Source organism: Sinocyclocheilus rhinocerous, unplaced genomic scaffold, assembly GCF_001515625.1.
Source record: "Sinocyclocheilus rhinocerous isolate Xijiao unplaced genomic scaffold, SAMN03320098_v1.1 scaffold92, whole genome shotgun sequence".
In the NCBI taxonomy this organism is placed as follows: Eukaryota; Metazoa; Chordata; class Actinopteri; order Cypriniformes; family Cyprinidae; genus Sinocyclocheilus; species Sinocyclocheilus rhinocerous.
This window is the reverse complement of record NW_015655569.1, coordinates 346,518-366,070: the sequence shown is the minus strand read 5'-3', so window position 1 is coordinate 366,070 and position 19,553 is coordinate 346,518. Positions and strand designations below refer to the sequence as shown.

Below are 19,553 nucleotides of genomic sequence, written 5' to 3'. Positions count from 1 at the left end.
GTTTGTTATGTGCATGTTTGTGGTGATGGAATAAGACACTGCATGTTGCCTTTCTTTTACGACTGTTGGTGGCATGTCTTGGGTTCTGCTTTGGGCTTTCTTCTGCTTCGGGGGTTGATTGGTTCTGTTTCCCTATTGTAGGACACTCAATCGTAGTGCCAAGATTATCCAAACCAGCTTGCCTTCCTAAGTCTGTCGCCCTGGCCCAAGGAGGCAGCACATGGGCTGACGGCTGCTCTCTTCCTTCACTGTCTTCTCCCAGGCTTCAACTCCAGCGTCGCTACCCTATCATCCCCAAAACGGTCAAGTTGCCGCCAGGAGTCCTGTGCCATCCGGCTGTACAGTCCCTCCCTCCCCGCAAAGCCCAGTCCCTCACCCTCGTCCAGCGGCGCGAGCAACCCGGCCGCCGCAAAGACAGCATCCAGTCTCTCTACATCACCGCTGGAACAGAGCTCCTCTTCCCGTCCTCACCTACAGCCTCAGACACCTCCAGCGCACAGGAGCTCCAGACCTCCTCACGACGTTTCTCAGACCCGGACATTGCTTTCGTAAAGGACGAGGTTTGAGTTGCAAAGCTGCCTGCTCTCGAAAGAACAATTCGATTGCTTGTCGTCATTGGCGCTGACTGCTTGCCCCGGTCATAGTGACTGATAAAGAGAATGGTCTCACCTAGCACTTTTCCATACTAATAATATATTGGATTTTTAGAGACTTTTTTTAAGACTCAGATTTGTGTGGCATTTAGGCGTTGACATGCGTCAATGCTTGATGCTTGATTTTTTTTCTTTAGCATCAAGAAAACAGTCTTGCACCTTTGTGTCTTTAACGAAGAGGAAAAAACTAATTCAACCATGAGGAGTGATCCCTCGGTGGTGTTTTGTGGACAGAGTTATTTGTACACCCAAGGCTTCATTCATCTTAAATGGACTTTAAAGCTGTAGATCCTCCTTCAATTCCTGCACAAGAACTCAATGGACAAGTTTTGACTAGAGGGGGGAAGGATGCAGCACTAGCCACTTTCCTCTTGGACCAGAATGCCATAACCGAATGCAATTTTCCAGAATAACTCTGAACATTTTTTTTTTCTTCATTTTGATAAACAATATGACACTTTGGATCTGTGTGGATGTCTATTCAGAATAGCTTTGTGTAGGACTAAATACAGTTAGTGGCCAAGCCATTGTGTTTAATACTAAAGTGAAGAGTTACGAATGCTGTTAAATGAAAAGTATGGAAAGAATGCCGGCTGGATGTCTATGATGTAAATTACGTTTTGCATCACAAGGACTGTATGTGCCTACTAGTATCGCTGTTTTTGAGTCCTCAGTGATGTTTTTTGCATTTAATGGAGAAATGAAACGAATTATTTTCCTACAATACAGTTTGTACTGGCCGCAAACCTGTGTGCTTTTCCTGATTCTTACCCATAATTCTTTGTGGCTTCCTTTTTGCTCCGGAGGTACCACCGACCATCTACTCTTGCTCTTCTTGTTCTACAATAAGAACGTCCAGAAAGGCCTGTTCAAATAAAATGCAGAATGAATCCAGATAAAGGAATTAGGAGGTGCAGAGTCCTTCCCAGCCTTGTTCCTGTACCATGGCCTCTTATTTGATCTGCTGTGTATTTGATTTATAGTCGTTCTGTGGGGAAAAAATTAGAAGTAAATGCACATAAAACTATTAGTTAATATGCAGTGACCAAAATATGTGCATTTTCTGGCATGCAAAAATATAACGCTGTAGAACATGTTGGACTATTTAGAACTACTGTGATGATTACAAGCACACAGAAACTCAAAATGTATAATATTAGGAGTTATTACACACCTTTTGACCACCAGTTGTGTACTGTGATCAATTCCCAGAGCTGGGACAAAACAGAGGTACGTTCCTCCATCAGAGAGCTGAAGATCGGTGAGTTTGAGCTGCTTCGGGGGTTGATTGGTTCTGTTTCCCTATTGTAGGACAAACAATCGTAGTGCCAAGATTATCCAAACCAGCTTGCCTTCCTAAGTCTGTCACCCTGGCCCAAGGAGGCAGCACATGGGCTGACGGCCCCTCTCTTCCTTCACTGTCTTCTCCCAGGCTTCAGCTCCAGCGTCGCCACCCTATCATCCCCAAAACGGTCAAGCTGCCCCCAGGAGTCTTGTGCCACCCGGCTGTACAGTCCCTCCCTCCCCGCAAAGCCCAGTCCCTCACCCTCGTCCAGCGGCGCGAGCAACCCGGCCGCCGCAAAGACAGCATCCAGTCTCTCTACATCACCGCTGGAACAGAGCTCCTCTTCCCGTCCTCACCTACAGCCTCAGACACCTCCAGCGCACAGGAGCTCCAGACCTCCTCACGACGTTTCTCAGACCCGGACATTGCTTTCGTAAAGGACGAGGTTTGAGTTGCAAAGCTGCCTGCTCTCGAAAGAACAATTCGATTGCTTGTCGTCATTGGCGCTGACTGCTTGCCCCGGTCATAGTGACTGATAAAGAGAATGGTCTCACCTAGCACTTTTCCATACTAATAATATATTGGATTTTTAGAGACTTTTTTTAAGACTCAGATTTGTGTGGCATTTAGGCGTTGACATGCGTCAATGCTTGATGCTTGATTTTTTTTCTTTAGCATCAAGAAAACAGTCTTGCACCTTTGTGTCTTTAACGAAGAGGAAAAAACTAATTCAACCATGAGGAGTGATCCCTCGGTGGTGTTTTGTGGACAGAGTTATTTGTACACCCAAGGCTTCATTCATCTTAAATGGACTTTAAAGCTGTAGATCCTCCTTCAATTCCTGCACAAGAACTCAATGGACAAGTTTTGACTAGAGGGGGGAAGGATGCAGCACTAGCCACTTTCCTCTTGGACCAGAATGCCATAACCGAATGCAATTTTCCAGAATAACTCTGAACATTTTTTTTTTCTTCATTTTGATAAACAATATGACACTTTGGATCTGTGTGGATGTCTATTCAGAATAGCTTTGTGTAGGACTAAATACAGTTAGTGGCCAAGCCATTGTGTTTAATACTAAAGTGAAGAGTTACGAATGCTGTTAAATGAAAAGTATGGAAAGAATGCCGGCTGGATGTCTATGATGTAAATTACGTTTTGCATCACAAGGACTGTATGTGCCTACTAGTATCGCTGTTTTTGAGTCCTCAGTGATGTTTTTTGCATTTAATGGAGAAATGAAACGAATTATTTTCCTACAATACAGTTTGTACTGGCCGCAAACCTGTGTGCTTTTCCTGATTCTTACCCATAATTCTTTGTGGCTTCCTTTTTGCTCCGGAGGTACCACCGACCATCTACTCTTGCTCTTCTTGTTCTACAATAAGAACGTCCAGAAAGGCCTGTTCAAATAAAATGCAGAATGAATCCAGATAAAGGAATTAGGAGGTGCAGAGTCCTTCCCAGCCTTGTTCCTGTACCATGGCCTCTTATTTGATCTGCTGTGTATTTGATTTATAGTCGTTCTGTGGGGAAAAAATTAGAAGTAAATGCACATAAAACTATTAGTTAATATGCAGTGACCAAAATATGTGCATTTTCTGGCATGCAAAAATATAACGCTGTAGAACATGTTGGACTATTTAGAACTACTGTGATGATTACAAGCACACAGAAACTCAAAATGTATAATATTAGGAGTTATTACACACCTTTTGACCACCAGTTGTGTACTGTGATCAATTCCCAGAGCTGGGACAAAACAGAGGTACGTTCCTCCATCAGAGAGCTGAAGATCGGTGAGTTTGAGAAAGACACGGCCCCTCTTAAGCTCCTCAGGTAAAACTTCTGCTCTGTTCTTGTACGCTGGGTCCTGTTCCTTTATAGAAACTTTTCCGTGGATAATATCATAAACATTCCTGGTGTCGCTGTGTCTCCAGTGGACTGTCAGATGTTTTTCTTCAAGTTCAATACGTCTGTGACTGCACTTCAAGATGACAGAGTAACTTTAATTATTGACTATTACAGTGAGGTCCAAAAGTTTCAGACAGCATTGAAAATCAGATTTGTTGTTAATGTCAAATCTAAGAAAATGAGTGCTGTTGATTGTGTGACTCTTTGTACAGAGTCAGAAAGTCATTGAAGATGCTCAGTTTCATGTGTCTATTTAAACTTGAACTAAAACTGTTTAGCTGATAGTTTTCAATGAAAAATGTAAAAAAGCATAAATTACAATGTAAAATAATTTTCACTAGTGATCTCAAACCTTTGGACAGTCTTTGCTCTGTTCTTACCTGAACCTGTTAACAGTACGAACACATAAATGAAACAGCATCTGTAAACCATGAAGAAAAATTATGCTGGGAGACAAAAACAACAACAAAATGTAATACTATCCTGTCAGCATGCAACAAATTTTCAGCTTACTTTCAAATCCATCACATAGTCACTGTTGTCAACTAATTTTTTAAGGGAAGTTGCTAAAAGTTGCTAAATGACATTGTGCCATTACATAACCATGAAGCAAAACTGTGTCATTGCATACACAAATAGACTACTCAAATTGACTGGCCATCTCTTGTTTTCTCAAAGTTTATAAAAAAATAAAATAAAAGACTGGACATCTCATCAAAAATATGATTTGAAATAGCCTGTTAATTTAGATTTGTAAAATTAATATAAACGCCACATTTTTATGATTTGATATTTTTCTTTTTAAATACAACATTGAATTATTGAACAGTTACACATTTTTGAACAATTACATTTTAATTTCTAACTGATCAACAATTGTAGGTTAAGTGTATAACAGGGTTTGTACAAACTAACGTGAGATAGTTGTAACACACGTGGTTTAAATATTTCCACACATCCTAGCATAACAAAATTTATGGTATCTACTAGTTGCCATATCAACACCATATATAGAAACATTTCAAAAAAATATTTTGAAGATAGCCTATCGCTGAACTGATATTTTTCTTTTTAAATACAACATTGAATTATTGAACAGTTACACATTTTTGAACAATTACATTTTAATTTCTAACTGATCAACAATTGTAGGTTAAGTGTATAACAGGGTTTGTACAAACTAACGTGAGATAGTTGTAACACACGTGGTTTAAATATTTCCACACATCCTAGCATAACAAAATTTATGGTATCTACTAGTTGCCATATCAACACCATATATAGAAACATTTCAAAAATCTTTTGAAGATAGCCTATCGCTGAACATTTATTTTACCATAGTAAAAGTACATTTGTGGCTGAAGTAATTGTTTCATCTCAGTTTTTTAGTGTTAATTTAAAATACTAGGTACCTAATTTAAAATGCTGCTAGACACTAGCTTATGGTATCTACTAGTTGCCATATCAACACCATATATAGAAACATTTCAAAAAAATATTTTGAAGATAGCCTATCGCTGAACATTTATTTTACCATAGTAAAAGTACATTTCTGGCTAAAGTAATTGTTTCATCTCAGTTTTTTAGTGTTAATTTAAAATACTAGGTACCTAATTGAAAATGCTGCTAGACACTAGCTGATCAAATGCTTTAACATTACGCTTTGTGGAGCCTTGTATGTGCCACGTGCCATCTCCTTGTACAGCCTAAAGTAATAAATAATCAAATCTGACAACTCTAGTTTAATCTAATGAACGACCCTGGACGTGAAACTTTATTTGCACGACTTGTTTTCTATGTGTCCTGTTTTTTTTAGGTTATTGGCGGATTTCTATTGCAAAGAAGACATATAAATCACCACGTTGCGATTTAACTTCACACGTGAACAATGACACAAACCCCAAAATCCTTGCAAATCTCACGAGTACATTGTAAACTGAATATTAACAATGAGAGACCGTAATATATTACACTCAACAACGTGCAGTCTAATTGAGAAAGTATTACCGTCGGTACATGTTGTAGTCTGTATGGGAGGCTTACAGTCAGATTCAACGAGAGCGTCTCAGTTTGGAAGCACGTGTGAAATTCAAATGAAGGCGGCGTTTCAAAGTGAAATCTTAGCCTATCAGACAAAAAGCGAATATTGTTTATTTTAATAATAATAATAAAAATTGAATAATTGTTCATTTATGATACACCTTGTTAGTAGCTTGTACTTTTTGTTGATCAGATTGTTGATCAGTTGATCAAGGTTATAAACACATCTAAATTAACATATTTACTTTTTTTTTTTTGCTGAGATTTGATGCAGTGACACAATTTTGCATCGTGATTACGCAATGACGTCACCGCGCAATGACATCGCGCCATTTAGCAACTTTTAGCAACAAATCAACCTTCCTTTAGCAACTTCCCCTGAAAATTAGTTGGCAACACTGTGTGCACCTCATCTCAGGCTGAGTCTACAAATAAAAGCGAACTTCATCAACTAAATAACATGCGTCGTAAAACACCGAATCAGATTTATAATTAACATTTTTTGCATTAAATAACTTCTCAGAATGTGACACTGTAATTGCAATGTACCCCACCTACGGGGCATGTTGTCACATTTCACTTCCATTTTGTGAGGGTAAATAAAGAAAAACGTATACACTGTAATTATGAAACAAAGTGACATATTTGTACTAGACACGTGTAAAATTACTGTGGATAAAAAAAATTATATTCTGAACCCCATGTGGATTTACACAAACTGAGAAAGTCAAAAAAAGTGTTACTTTGTGCCCCGCTCTCCCTTATATAATACAGTATTAATAATGCAAGACTGGTCTGTTACATCATGCAGTTTGAATTGCTCTGCAAAGTGAAAGTCTTGCTTGTTTCACCTCCTCTCGTAGGAGCGATAAAGCTACTGCTACATGTAAGGTACACATCAACTAAATAACATGAAACCTAATATACACTGACATTACAACTAAATAACTTTGCTCTTCTCGTAGAAGTTTCTGATGTTAGAAATGCCCAGACGACAATGCGTTTACGTCGAGTTGAAAGAAGCGGATCCATTTCTTCACACAGCATGTGAAAATTTATGTTAAGAGGATTGGTAATATTAATTTTACTCATTATTTTCATTATTCATTTTTTTAGTGATATCAGTGCATGATTTGTAACGTTCAAATCACTTTCAAAGGACAATTCAATTCTACTGCAGTTCGTTACATAATCTACAAACCACCAGCATGCATTTCATAAAAAAAATGTGTGATCTTTTGAACATATGAAGAACCAAACATATATTTTTGAATTAAAAAATATTTTGTATTTATTTACAAATGTGTACTATGTATATAAAATATAAAATGTAGTTGTACAAATACAGCTATATATATATATAACCCCCCAAAATTATTCCAAAATAGTGTTATCAGAAAAACTTGACTCTATATGCTAAATAAATAATGAAAAGCGTAACTACTTTGTTTCCCTACTGAGGTTCCTTGAGAAATCAGGAAAATCAAAATGCAAAGGGGAAAAATATGCAGAAAATGTTAAATATATATATATATATCATTAGAGTGTTTTTTGTCATTCGGGATGTTAGATGGTTGAAAAAAGTATAAAAAATGTTGTGGTGGAATTGAAATGTGGATGCTATTCCAGTCTTCATATACGGTAAGGTCATCGGTTGTAATCATGGGCAGGTTTGTCTCCTCTGGAGGCTTTGGGTCCGCTCTCGTCTCATTAGATTCTGTAAGAAAAGAAGCATAGAAGGTAAAAATAGAGAAAGTGTTTTAATGTTCCCATCAATCTAAAAATTAAATTAGTTTCCCGGTACAGTGATAACTATTCACAATGAATTATGACACGATGACAAACTATTCCTGACTGTATTCCTTTCTTTAATTATCTGTCTTCATTAACAGTTTTCATCTTAGTAAAGCAAATATTATTTAAATGACTTGACCTACTCACGTGAGCAACAAAACTGAATGTATGCACGACCATCTCTCCTTTTCTGATGATCTGTAGATTATAATGTCCGTAGTGTTCAGGTGTGATGCTTGAGATGGTGAGAGATCCGGTAATGTGGTCCAGTTTCAACTTGTCTTTGAATATTTCTTCATTACATAGGTATTCCTCATCGTTGGCTTTATTCAGTCTAGCTATGATTACAAATTTAGCACAATTGTGTTCTTTGGAATCAACAAACTTCCACCATATTATGTCAGTTTCCTGTGTTTCAGTCAGATCCGTGTGTAGCTTGACAGATTGTCCTTCAATCATTGGCACCAAGGTGACTATGTCTACTTTAAGAAACACACCTGGAGAACAAACAGAAACGGACAAATGTCACCGAGGAGGCGCTGTGCTGTACAACATGAGTCAACATGCCTGAAGTCTCCTCATCTCTCTCTGTCTATAGGGCTGTCAGTTGTCAGTAAAGCTCATCATCCTTGGCTTGAGACCTGGATTTGCCCAGAAGACACAGCAACACCCTCTTTCTCCCACAACTCCCGCCAAACAAGTTTGATTATTTGTGATACCTAATACATCACTCTAACTTTCTACTCTCATGTTGTAGTTTTGGGTTAGTTTGTCGTCACAGACTTCGAAGCAATTTTAGCCTTGCTTGACTCGTTCGAAACATCTCACCATCACCTCATTTACTCATGTTTTCACACACTGGTGATCATTTCAGCTTTATTCTGAATTTAAGGTTCCTCTATAGATCGTAGTCAGGTAGCACCATATTTATCTTACTCCGTTTACTTTATTCTCTCATATAGAACGACCTTGCTATCTGCCGACGAAGCCCTGTTTATCCATCTTGATGCAGCCTTCAGCACTATCAAACTGAACCTCGCAGATGGATCTCTCCAGGTATCTTCACTAGCAATTTGATAGCTGTGCAGTGCAGCATTTCACCAAGTCACTCCCTACTTGGGATGAACTGTTTAGGTTGCTTTGGATAAAAGTGTCAGCAAAATGAATGAATGTAGCTCTAAATGTTCAAACCATCTGTTTGATTTCTGAAAGGAACAGCGAAACGACTCAGTAACTTACTATTTGGCAAATCTCCTTTCTGAATAGACATGTCCCTGTCTGCAGAAGACAAACACACGAGTCTGATGCTCAAACACAGACACACAGAGATTTAGTATGCACAGTTATGGTATATCTGTTATGGATAATACTCAAAAAAACAGTGGCATTTATTCTAAAGTGTGAACGGTTTTGGAGTTTCACGTGTTTCCTACAACCCACGCTGTGTCTCAGTCACACCTTTCACCTGAAGACAATCTATAACCAGCTCCTCCTGTTATCTGTTCAGCCTCACCTGATGGTTCATGCCCAGCTAACAGGGAACATTCTCAGAACTTTATGTTCTGGCAAGTTCCTCTCCAAGTGTTCTTCCAGTAACAATAATAGAATCTTCATTCAAAGTTATCTGGTCTTTAATAACATTATTTATGCATTATTCATGGAACGTTTTTCTGAAACATTTTATTTATTAGTTATTTATCATTTGTCTTGACACTTTATTTAACATTTCAAACATTTAGAGAACATTTAAAAGTTACATTTGCCTAACGCTTGCAAAATTATAAAATGTAACGTTTTCTGTAACATTCTAATAATTAAGAACATTTTTTTTTTTTTTTAAGATTTAAAAGAAAATACATTTTAAACACTCAAAATGGTTCAGAGAACATTCAAAAGTAACATTTCCTTAATGTTTGCTAAATTATCAAATGTAATGTTCCCTTAATGTTTTCCCTAACATTCTCATAACCAAGAAAAAAAAATGCTTTTTAAAGGTCCCATATTTTACACCTTTCTGGAGTTTTATTTTAGGTTTTGATGTCCTTAAGAATATATATATTTGCGGTATAAGTACCAAAAACCATCTCAATATATTTTTACAGCTCTTTTCTCAGGAGCTCTTCTGAGAATTGTCTGGGGGTTTGGCAAAAGGAGAGTGGGACGGTGAGCAGTGCTCGGGGTGGTGACTAAAGGCGGTGACTGTGTAGTTCTGACGTCAACTTTTTACGGAAGTCACATCGGTTTGTGAAAAATCACAGCTACTTTATGCAGGCTGTGTGCATTTTACTGTGGACTGACAGTTTTGAAACTTATATGGAAGTTACATAGCACCTAGACCTCAATTATCGTGAAAAAAGCCAGGAAATTTGTCAGTTTTGACAATATGGGACCTTTAAACATAAAAAAAATGGACGTTTTAAATGTTCAGAGAACATTCACAAATAAACTTCAGAATGTTTCAGAAAACATTCAAAAGTTACATTTGCATAATGTTTGCTACTGACGTCAACTTTTTACGGAAGTCACATCGGTTTGTGAAAAATCACAGCTACTTTATGCAGGCTGTGTGCATTTTACTGTGGACTGACAGTTTTGAAACTTATATGGAAGTTACATAGCACCTAGACCTCAATTATCGTGAAAAAAGCCAGGAAATTTCAGTTTTGACAATATGGGACCTTTAAACATAAAAAAATTGGACGTTTTAAATGTTCAGAGAACATTCACAAATAAACTTCAGAATGTTTCAGAAAACATTCAAAAGTTACATTTGCATAATGTTTGCTAAATTTTAAAATGGAATGTTATCTTAAAGGGATAGTTCACTCAAAAATGAATTTGCTGGTTGCCACTGACTTCCATAGTATTTTTTTTCCCATTCTATGGAAGACAATGGCTACTGGCAACTGTTTGGTTACCTACATTCTTCAAAATATTGTATTTTGTGTTCAACAGAATAAAGAAATGCATACAGGTTTGGAACAACATGAGGATGAGTAAATATGACAGAATTTTTATTTTGGGCTGAACTATCCCTTTAATGTTCTCCTAACAAGGAAAAAAAAAGTTTTTAAATTATTTTAAAAAATGGAAGTTTTAAACATTCATAGAACATTAAAAAAAGGTTTTCATAACTTAATGTGGACGTTTTTGGCAGATTTTGCCCCACCAGTTTTGATTTTATGCTGTTTCTGAGCTAATCAGCTTCAAAACAACATGCTTAATATGCTGAACAAAGACATTAACTTGACAATAATCAGAAATATTAACAACATATTACCACACAATATCTTACCGTTTAGCTCCATAGCTAGCAAAGGAACTGCACCTGTTTTAAACAAAATCACAGACTTCATTAAAGAACACCATTTTATCTGTCTAGTAAGGTACACACATTTGTCTTCTGAAAACAAACACAGATAACAATCTCTATGAATGTGGATTTAGACAAACACAAACACAGAGAGATTCAGTAATAAAGTATCTTACCATTGTTGGGCTGAACTACTCCTTAACAATCATCACATGACTTAAATTTAATTTTGTCATCTATAACTATAATATGATTACTTTATGTTAATCATAAAGTAAATATGATATGATAATATGATTTATGAAAGTAAATCATAATCATTACAAAAAAGTACTTTTTTGTAATGATGTTTGAGAATAAAGCCACATCAAACACATAAACTCAAGAGTAAGTACACATACGTTAAATTGTACCTTACCTTTATTTAGCTTAATAAGCGCTCCATCAGGTTGGTCTGTATAAACAATGACTTAGTATAAACAAACTGATAACTTCTTGCACAACTATATCTTGTAAAATTTGCTGTAGGTAACACATACTACCTTCGACTGCTTGTTTAGGCGTCTTGCGCTGACAGTAATAGTAAATACCACACAAAACTGCAGCCACAGCCAAAGCACAAACACAAACCAGTGCTATATGAGCTGCGGACAAACCTGGTGCTATAAAGGAAAGAGAGAGACCATATCAATGTAGTATTAAAGTGCTTAAACGTGACCAACCGACATCAGCTCTATGAAAATTTGTTAATAGCTGCCGTACCTGAACATGTGTGACAGAGTTGAGTGATGTCCAGATGTTGAGTCTGGTTGCTGATGGGATTGTTGAGCACACAGCTGTAGGTGTTTTTATCCTGATATTCCACCTCCAGAGGTAGAGAGAGACTGATGCTGAGATCAGACACACTGATGCTGGACAATAAACTGTTTCCTTTGTACCAGGAGAGAGTCACATGACTCACATTCAACACTGAACACACCAATGTACATGATGATGATGATGATGAAGAAGAACAGTCTCTGCTGATGACAGGAACGGGCAGACGAGCTGGAAAGCACGAGAGAATAAGGTCTATATTGGATCCATACTGCAATGCAATGCAATGAAATCAAACCGAATGCATCTAGAAAACGACTCACCAGATACAATAATGCTGAATTTTTTGGGTGTGACTTCTTTTCCTTCAACGATCTGTAAAAATCCATAGAGTCCAGCGTGTTCAGGTGTGATGTCGGTGATGGTCAGAGATCCAGTTTGATGATCCACCTTCAGTCTGTCCCTGAATCTCCCGTCAAGAGCATCATCATATAATGAGATCTTATTGGCCATTCTGTTTATTTGAGCTATTCGAGTGCTGTCAGATCCAAACGTCCACAGTATCAGATCAGCTTTCTGTATTTCAGTAACATCAGTATATAAAGTGACAGAATCTCCCTCCGTCATTGACACAGACTGTATTTCATCCATTACACCAAACAAACCTGCCAAACAGAGACCGTTTTAAAGAGATTTAAGGTTAATACTGTCAGAATTTATGATGCTTTTGTCATTTCTTCTTGCAGCTTTCTTCTCTATTCAGCCTTATTGTATGGAAAAGAGCGGTGTGTGGATATCAATTCTTCACATGTTCAAGAATATTTTGTGAACACAGGAACAACAAAATGAAAGGTGGCCAGGTAAGTCACTGAATACTGAGTAATGTTAATAATGCAGTAGTGAATATTGGACAGACAATCATTTTTGGAATTTATGCTCCACAAAACGGATCTAAATATTAACTCAGAAACTGGAAATTCTATTAAAAGAGTTTAAATAATATGTATTTTACCAATATTCCATCATATTCAAATCAATTTAAAATATTTCGAAAAAAATTGTAAAGTGAATGTCTCAAACGCCATTTAAATGTACTCACCGTCCACGATTATCAGAACGAAAAATAAAACAAACGTCTCCATATTTCTGTAAAAGATCAGTAAAAGTTGTCCATTGTAGTTGTTAAACTGTTCCTTTGAATCTCGAAGCGTTCGACCAGTTTCTAAACGAGCTAAACCGCAAGTGACAGAGCCGATTGCATAATTTCACGTTCACACGTGATTTTCTCATTTTTAACCGACTTCAGATCTGTAGGTGGCGTTTATACGAGTGAAACGTTAAAAGTTCTTGACTTAAATGCTGGGAAATCTCTAAATCTGATCAAAATAAGTAAGTAAATTCATGAACTTGTCATAGAGAACCCAGCAGAGCTGCAGGCAGCGCTAACTATCAGACGCTTTGACGGTGAATACCTGGGTGTGTTAGAAAGTGTGTGAACGACACCAGTAGGTCAAAGTTCAAGCTATTATTCAAATATCATACTTACTAAGGCAATTAGTCCTAGGTTTATAGCACTTGACATAGATGCAACACAATTAATTTCATATGACAAGATGTTTTATTATTAAAAAGTTATATAAAAACGTTCATATTTTGTTGTTAATGAAGCTGAAATTGAACTTTCAGAGCAAAATCGCCGTCTCTTATTCACATGACAACTGTTTGAAACAGTGCAACCTTTAGATTGTCCACTAGAGAGCAGAAAACGTTCAAATATCACTGTTTCGTTCATTGACACAGAACAAAATATTAAAACGAACACTATAAAATGCAACAGACATGCAATGTAGCCTACATAAACCTGCATAACAAACAAGGTCAGAGTAAATGGTAACAGGTTATATCGACTGTAACATAACAAAAAGTTAGTGTAAAGTCAAAAGAAACCCTTGATTTTCACAGGTTATCAGCATGCAGCGTTCATTTCAAACACATTTTCACCAGTTTTAAAGGCTCCTAAAAGCAGAGGTTTTTATTCTAAATAAGGATCATGTAACAGTCACTACAGACAAGTGTTTTCAGTAATCTCTCAATTCATCAGTGGTTTTGCCACCTCTGGCACATTCCCTTCGTTTCCTGAGGAATCTGTAATAAATCAATCAATCAAAATCAAAACATTGGAAGATTATTGTTTGATTAATTGGACATTTCCGATCATCTAACTTGTTCAGTGTTGATGGATCTTTATTCTAAATGATCTGAGCTTCTCACCTCAAGACGATAAATGTTTTGGAGATCGTATTTTGTCCATTCCTGGAGATATTTAGTTTATGAATTACAAAGTCTGTGGATCTGATGCCACTGATTGTGAGAAACCCATTTTGTTGATCCAGCTGTACTCTGAATGTCTCATCATGACCAGTGCCATCAAAATTGTTTGGTTCATTCAGTTTGGCGATGACAGTGAATGGGTTTGTGCTGTCTGTGTTTAATTCTCCAAACCTCCACTGCAGCACATCAAAATTTGTTTTGCAGTGAAAATTCACCATCTCCCACCATCTTCATTTCATCTGTGTCAGCCAAAGCGTCAATTTTTTTTTGTGCAAATTTGTGCAATAAAAATGTTTTAATAGCTTTATATACTTGTTAAAATCTTTGTTTGCAATACATATAAATAGCATGAAAATATTTAACAATTGCAGCTGATTCGATTCTCAGAAGCTACTTAACCATTTATTTTTCCACCACTTTTTTGTCCAGTCCAACTGATATTTCCAGCCAAAGAACAAGACAAATGATGGACACTAAAATTAAATCGAAAAATTTACTTAAATATCTTTCTATGTTGTTCTTCCAGGACACCTTGCGAATGCAAGGAAATGCAAAGGAAAAAGCATAAAATATAATTCAAAAATCCCATTTTGTGCCCTTCAGGCCTTCCATACTAGTATGGCAGTAGTTCAGCTGTTTTAAAAAGCTGTAAAAAGTAAGAGTAGTGAAAGTGAAAAGAAAGTGACGTGACATGTGGCCAAGTATGGTGACCCATTCTAGGAATTAGTGCTCTGCGTTTAACCCATCCAAAGTGCACACACACACACCGTGAACACACACCCGGAGCAGTGGGCAGCCATTTATGCTGCGGCGCCCGGGGAGCAGTTGGGGGTTCGGTGCCTTGCTCAAGGGCACCTCAGTCGTGGTATTGAAGGTGGAAGAGAGCGCTGTACATTCACTCCCCCCCACCTACAATCCCTGCCGGTACGAGACTCAAACCCACAACCTTTGGGTTAGGAGTCCGACTCTCTAACATTAGGCCACGACTTCCCCATAGTGTAGCAAACTGTCAGCTTGTATTGTACATACAACTTTACTTTTGTCATTAAGGTACATTTGGGACTTTAGATGGCTGTTTAGATGAAAAAAAGAAAAAAAGAACTGTTTTGTCAATGGAATAGAAATGTGGATAATATTCCAGTGTTTATAAACTGTGTACTCCTCTTCTGCCATCACGGTCAATCCTCTGCATCTCTGGTCTTATTGGGTCCTTTAAGAAAACAAAGAAACAAAGGTAAAACAAGGAAAGAGATTGATGTTCTTATCAATCAAAAAATTAACTGCCTCCAGTGATTTATAAGACTAATTTAGGAGGCATTGAGGATTTGCACGTGAATAAGGATACTTGATAAAATGCCAGACAGAAAAAACACAAAAATGCTGTCAACTATGATCTTTCATATTATACGCTTGCCATAATTAATCGTTTACAGTTACAGATCTTCTTAAGACAACTGAAAGACTCGATCTATACTCACAGGAGCAACATTGAACGTCTTTGAGATCTTCTGTCCCTCACTGATGATCTGTAGTTTATAATGTCCGAAGTGTTTAGGCGTGATCTTTCTGATGGTCAGAGATCCTGTATTGTGGTCCAGTTGCAACCTGTCTTTGAATCTTTCTTCATTATATAGGTTTTCCTCAGTCTTTGTTTTATCCCACTTAGCTATGACGGAAAATTCAGCCTGTTTGTTTACATTAGAATCAGCAAACTTCCACCGTATCAGCTCATCTTCCTGGATTTCAGTGACATCCGTGTGTAGCGTGACAGATTCTCCCACCCTCGCTAACACTGACTTAATTTAATCTTTCTCGATAAAAGCACCTGGAAAAAAGACAGGGGTCAAACTTGTTGAGTCTTTTCAACAAACCTCTTTTTACTTATTTTCCTCATTTTAGTCACTGCAACGAATATTGACAGATCTTGCTGATGTTGCTGGTTAAAAGTTGGAACTTTGCCATTTGAAGACATTGGCCAAAAACCATCAGCTTATACCTTAGAAAGGTTGACAAAAGAAAAATACAAATTACGAGGCTATCTAGATCAATTTCTGTGCAATTTGGACCAGTGGCTTCAGGGGGATTTTAGAAAAGTAGGTTTTTCAGAAATTCAAAATGCTGGAAAAAGTCATTTTGATTCATTTTTCCTCCCACAGAACTTCCACAACATTTAAAGGTCTTAAAGGTATCTAGTTGCATTGACTATCCATCGGGTTTACCTTTGGTTTCACTGCTGTTGTGCTTTTCTGAGCTTTAATAGGATAAACATGTGAATGACACTGTGCACCTTCTATATATGTTATTATTTATAAGCTGCTTGTGATGGGCTTTGGTTCATCATGTGACTTTCTTATCACCACCTGCTTTTTGTGGTTATCAGTGTATTACAAAGGTACAGAACAGATTTCAGTACTTCAATAGGTTGGTATATTAACATTATATCAGTTAAATTACGGTATTTAACTGTAAATTTAATTTAAAACCGTAAAACCTAAAACGTTGCTACCGTATTTTTTACAGTAAAATTCCGGCAACCACAGCTGCCGGTTTTTTACCGTAAATTTTACGGATTTTTCTTTACAGTGTAGGTAACACATACCTTGATTAGCTGCTTGTTTAGACTTCATGTGGTGAAAACAATAGAAAACACCACAGAAAACTGCAACCACAGCCAGAGGAAAAATGCAAACCAGCACTAACTGACCTGCGGTCAAACCTGGTGCTATAATGGAAAAAGAAAGCTTCATTAACTGTTCACACAGAATGCGTTTTTCCATTCCGATGCGCTACTTTTCCATTGTTTTCTATGTAAACACGCACTAGACAGACATGTATGGCCGTTGAGCTTGTGTCTCGCATCTTTTGCAGTGTCTCACACACAAGTGCCATGTTTTAAGATGCTGTGTCAAGTTAAAATAATTTCAACTTTAACAAGCAGCGCCGCTCATTAATGTCAGTACCAAAACAGTGAACCAATCAGAAGACCCAGAGGCAGGGCAAGCATTGGCAAGTTGGTGTGGCAACTTTTTTTGTTTTACGGCAACATGGCAGAGGAGGTTCTGTGCTGCGCTTTTTAAAAAAGCATTCCCTGAGCGCTGCATCTCGCATTTTTAGACGCAAAGACGCGTTATGTGTAAATGGTCCCTAAGAGATTGCTGTTCACATAAATGAACATGACCAACAGAGAACATCTAAGTAAATAAATGTTAAGATATCCACGCTGCTGTACCTGAACATGTGTGACAGAGTTGAGTGATGTCGATGGTCAGAGATCCAGTCTGATTGTCCAGCTTCAGTCTGTCTCTGAATCTCCCGTCAGGACCATCATATGTGGAGATCTTTTGAACCAATCCGTTGATCTGAGCTATACGAGTGCGTTCAGGTCCAAACGTCCATGTTATCAGATGATCTCTCTTTATTTTAGTAACACTAGTCTGTAGAGTAACTGAATCTCCCTCCATCACTGACTTCACATCAACACCAAACACACCTGATGAACAAACAGAAACAGTTTCTCAGATGGAGATTTAAGTAGGACATCTCATAATAGACTTCGCTGTTTTCTTCTTTATTCAATCTGATTGTATGGAAAAAATGTGATGTGGATAATCTGTCTAACATCCTTTCAGAAGAATGAAAATCAGTTGAATTTGGAAGGACACCAATGATGTCTAAATTTCCATTTTCGAGGGAACTATGACTTTAAATCCAATCCAATGATCCTGTTTGTTTTTTTTAATCCTGTTCAAATCTTTACAGATCCAAAACCACCTTTAAAGTCCAGCAGGATATTTTATGAATAGAGGAACAAAAAAAAATGTTGAAAGGTCAGCCATGCTCTTTGAACGTAATCTTTGTATTCATGTTGGTTTATACATTTTTAAATATTTGGGTCTGTAATACAAGATTCTCAGGCTTTTAATGAGACTTTTCCTCGTTACAATACAAAGACATCTTCTGACTTTAAGCCTCTCAAAATAAGTATTGAATGTAAATGAATTGTAAATTGCTATATAGTAGCCTAATATTTGTATAAATTATATGTAATACAAAATTGCATGAAATTAGGCCTATATTCAAATAATGTTTAGGCTAGATATTTCGTTGAAATTTGTAAAGTGAAAGTGAAAATTAATTCTTGAAACGATATAAATCTACTCACCACCCAGGAGTAACGGGACTAAAATGATAACAATCATTTGCATAATTCTGTAAATGGGAGTAAAAGATGAGAGAACAAAGTTGTCCATTGTAGTTGTTAAACTGTTCCGTTGAGTCTCAAAGCCTTCGGCGTCCAGTCGGGGTTTCAAAACAACCTAAACCTCAAGCTGATAGCAACGATTATTAACATAGGCTATTATTTCATTTTTCACTTTGGATCAATATGTAACGGTTATACAAGTGAAAGCTAAAAAGTCCTTGTACTTATGCCGGGAAAACAGTAGGCTAAATCTGACCTTCGTAAAATAAGGAAGTTCTTTGGAACTTCCGAATACGCATATTTCATGGAATCTGACATATATGAAACACATCTCAGATCCGCATCCATCTGATCAGATCCAGCACGACCTGTAAATGTGTCAAAACGTTAAAATTAAAAGTCAAAATGTTTTATTGAAGGTGTGTGTGAGCAGACAGTAATGGTTGGGTTATAAAGTGTGTAAGTGCCACCATAGGTCACAGTTCAAGGTCAAACTTTTTTTTTCTTCCACTCTTTTAAAAATGTAATAATTTTAACGGTAAAAAAACACACAGTAAAATCCTATTAATAAGCTAACTATAAGTCACCTTACTATATACAGTTAACATTTACGAGTTTACAGCAAATCTGTGTTAGCATCGTATAATGGTCTGATGAACATTTTTTTTTTTTTTTTTTAAAGTAATAAAATAAATTCATATTTTATCCTTAATGAGGCTGAAATTACATTCAAACCAAAATTGCAGCTTCTCATTCACATTATACAACTATTCACAAACACCCACTTTAGTATAGATTGTCCACTAGAGGGCGGGAAACGGTCAAAAATGTTGTTTTGTTCATTAACGCTGATCAAAACTGTAAAATTGACACCAATGTAACCAGTGGCGAAACTGGTTGGAAGTTGGTCATTTTCCAAATGCATTTAGCCTAATTAAAACGTCTTATGTCACTCTAACTGTATATATGTAGTTAAAAAAATATTAAAAGCGAGTTTTCATGGTCAATTATAGGCAGTTTCTTATTTTTCCCTCTTCCTGCCCTGTTGAAAAAACCAGCATATGCTGGTTAGGTATGTTTTGATGCTGGTTTGAGCTGGTCCTTTGCTGGTTTATGCTGGTCCTTTGCTGGTTTAAGATGGTCCTTTGCTGGTTTATGCTGGTCCTTTGCTGGTCCTTTGCTGGTTTATGCTGGTTTATGCTGGTC

At 37.1% G+C, this 19,553-nt stretch overlaps 2 protein-coding genes across 2 annotated transcripts in view; one reads left to right on the top strand and one right to left on the bottom strand.

The window, feature by feature from the left end:
* LOC107718479 (unconventional myosin-IXb-like) overlaps positions 1 to 2,616 on the top strand; it is a 64,180-nt gene extending 61,564 nt beyond the window's left edge. Inside the window, 2 exon segments of the mRNA XM_016525568.1 lie at positions 1,965 to 2,424; positions 2,465 to 2,616. Of these exon segments, the coding sequence (XP_016381054.1) occupies positions 1,965 to 2,389 (425 nt within the window). The 3' untranslated portion in view covers positions 2,390 to 2,424; positions 2,465 to 2,616.
* Positions 2,617 to 7,269: 4,653 nt separating this feature from the next.
* On the bottom strand, positions 7,270 to 13,071 carry LOC107718459 (uncharacterized). Its single transcript, XM_016525541.1, has 8 exons — positions 12,915 to 13,071; positions 12,139 to 12,480; positions 11,762 to 12,046; positions 11,542 to 11,661; positions 11,418 to 11,453; positions 10,982 to 11,014; positions 7,834 to 8,183; positions 7,270 to 7,609 (listed from the first exon to the last, which is right to left on the bottom strand). Exons 1-8 carry the CDS (start codon positions 12,955 to 12,957, stop codon positions 7,553 to 7,555), a joined length of 1,266 nt encoding a protein of 421 aa, XP_016381027.1. The 5' UTR covers positions 12,958 to 13,071; the 3' UTR covers positions 7,270 to 7,552.
* Between the last annotated feature and the right edge of the window lie 6,482 nt (positions 13,072 to 19,553).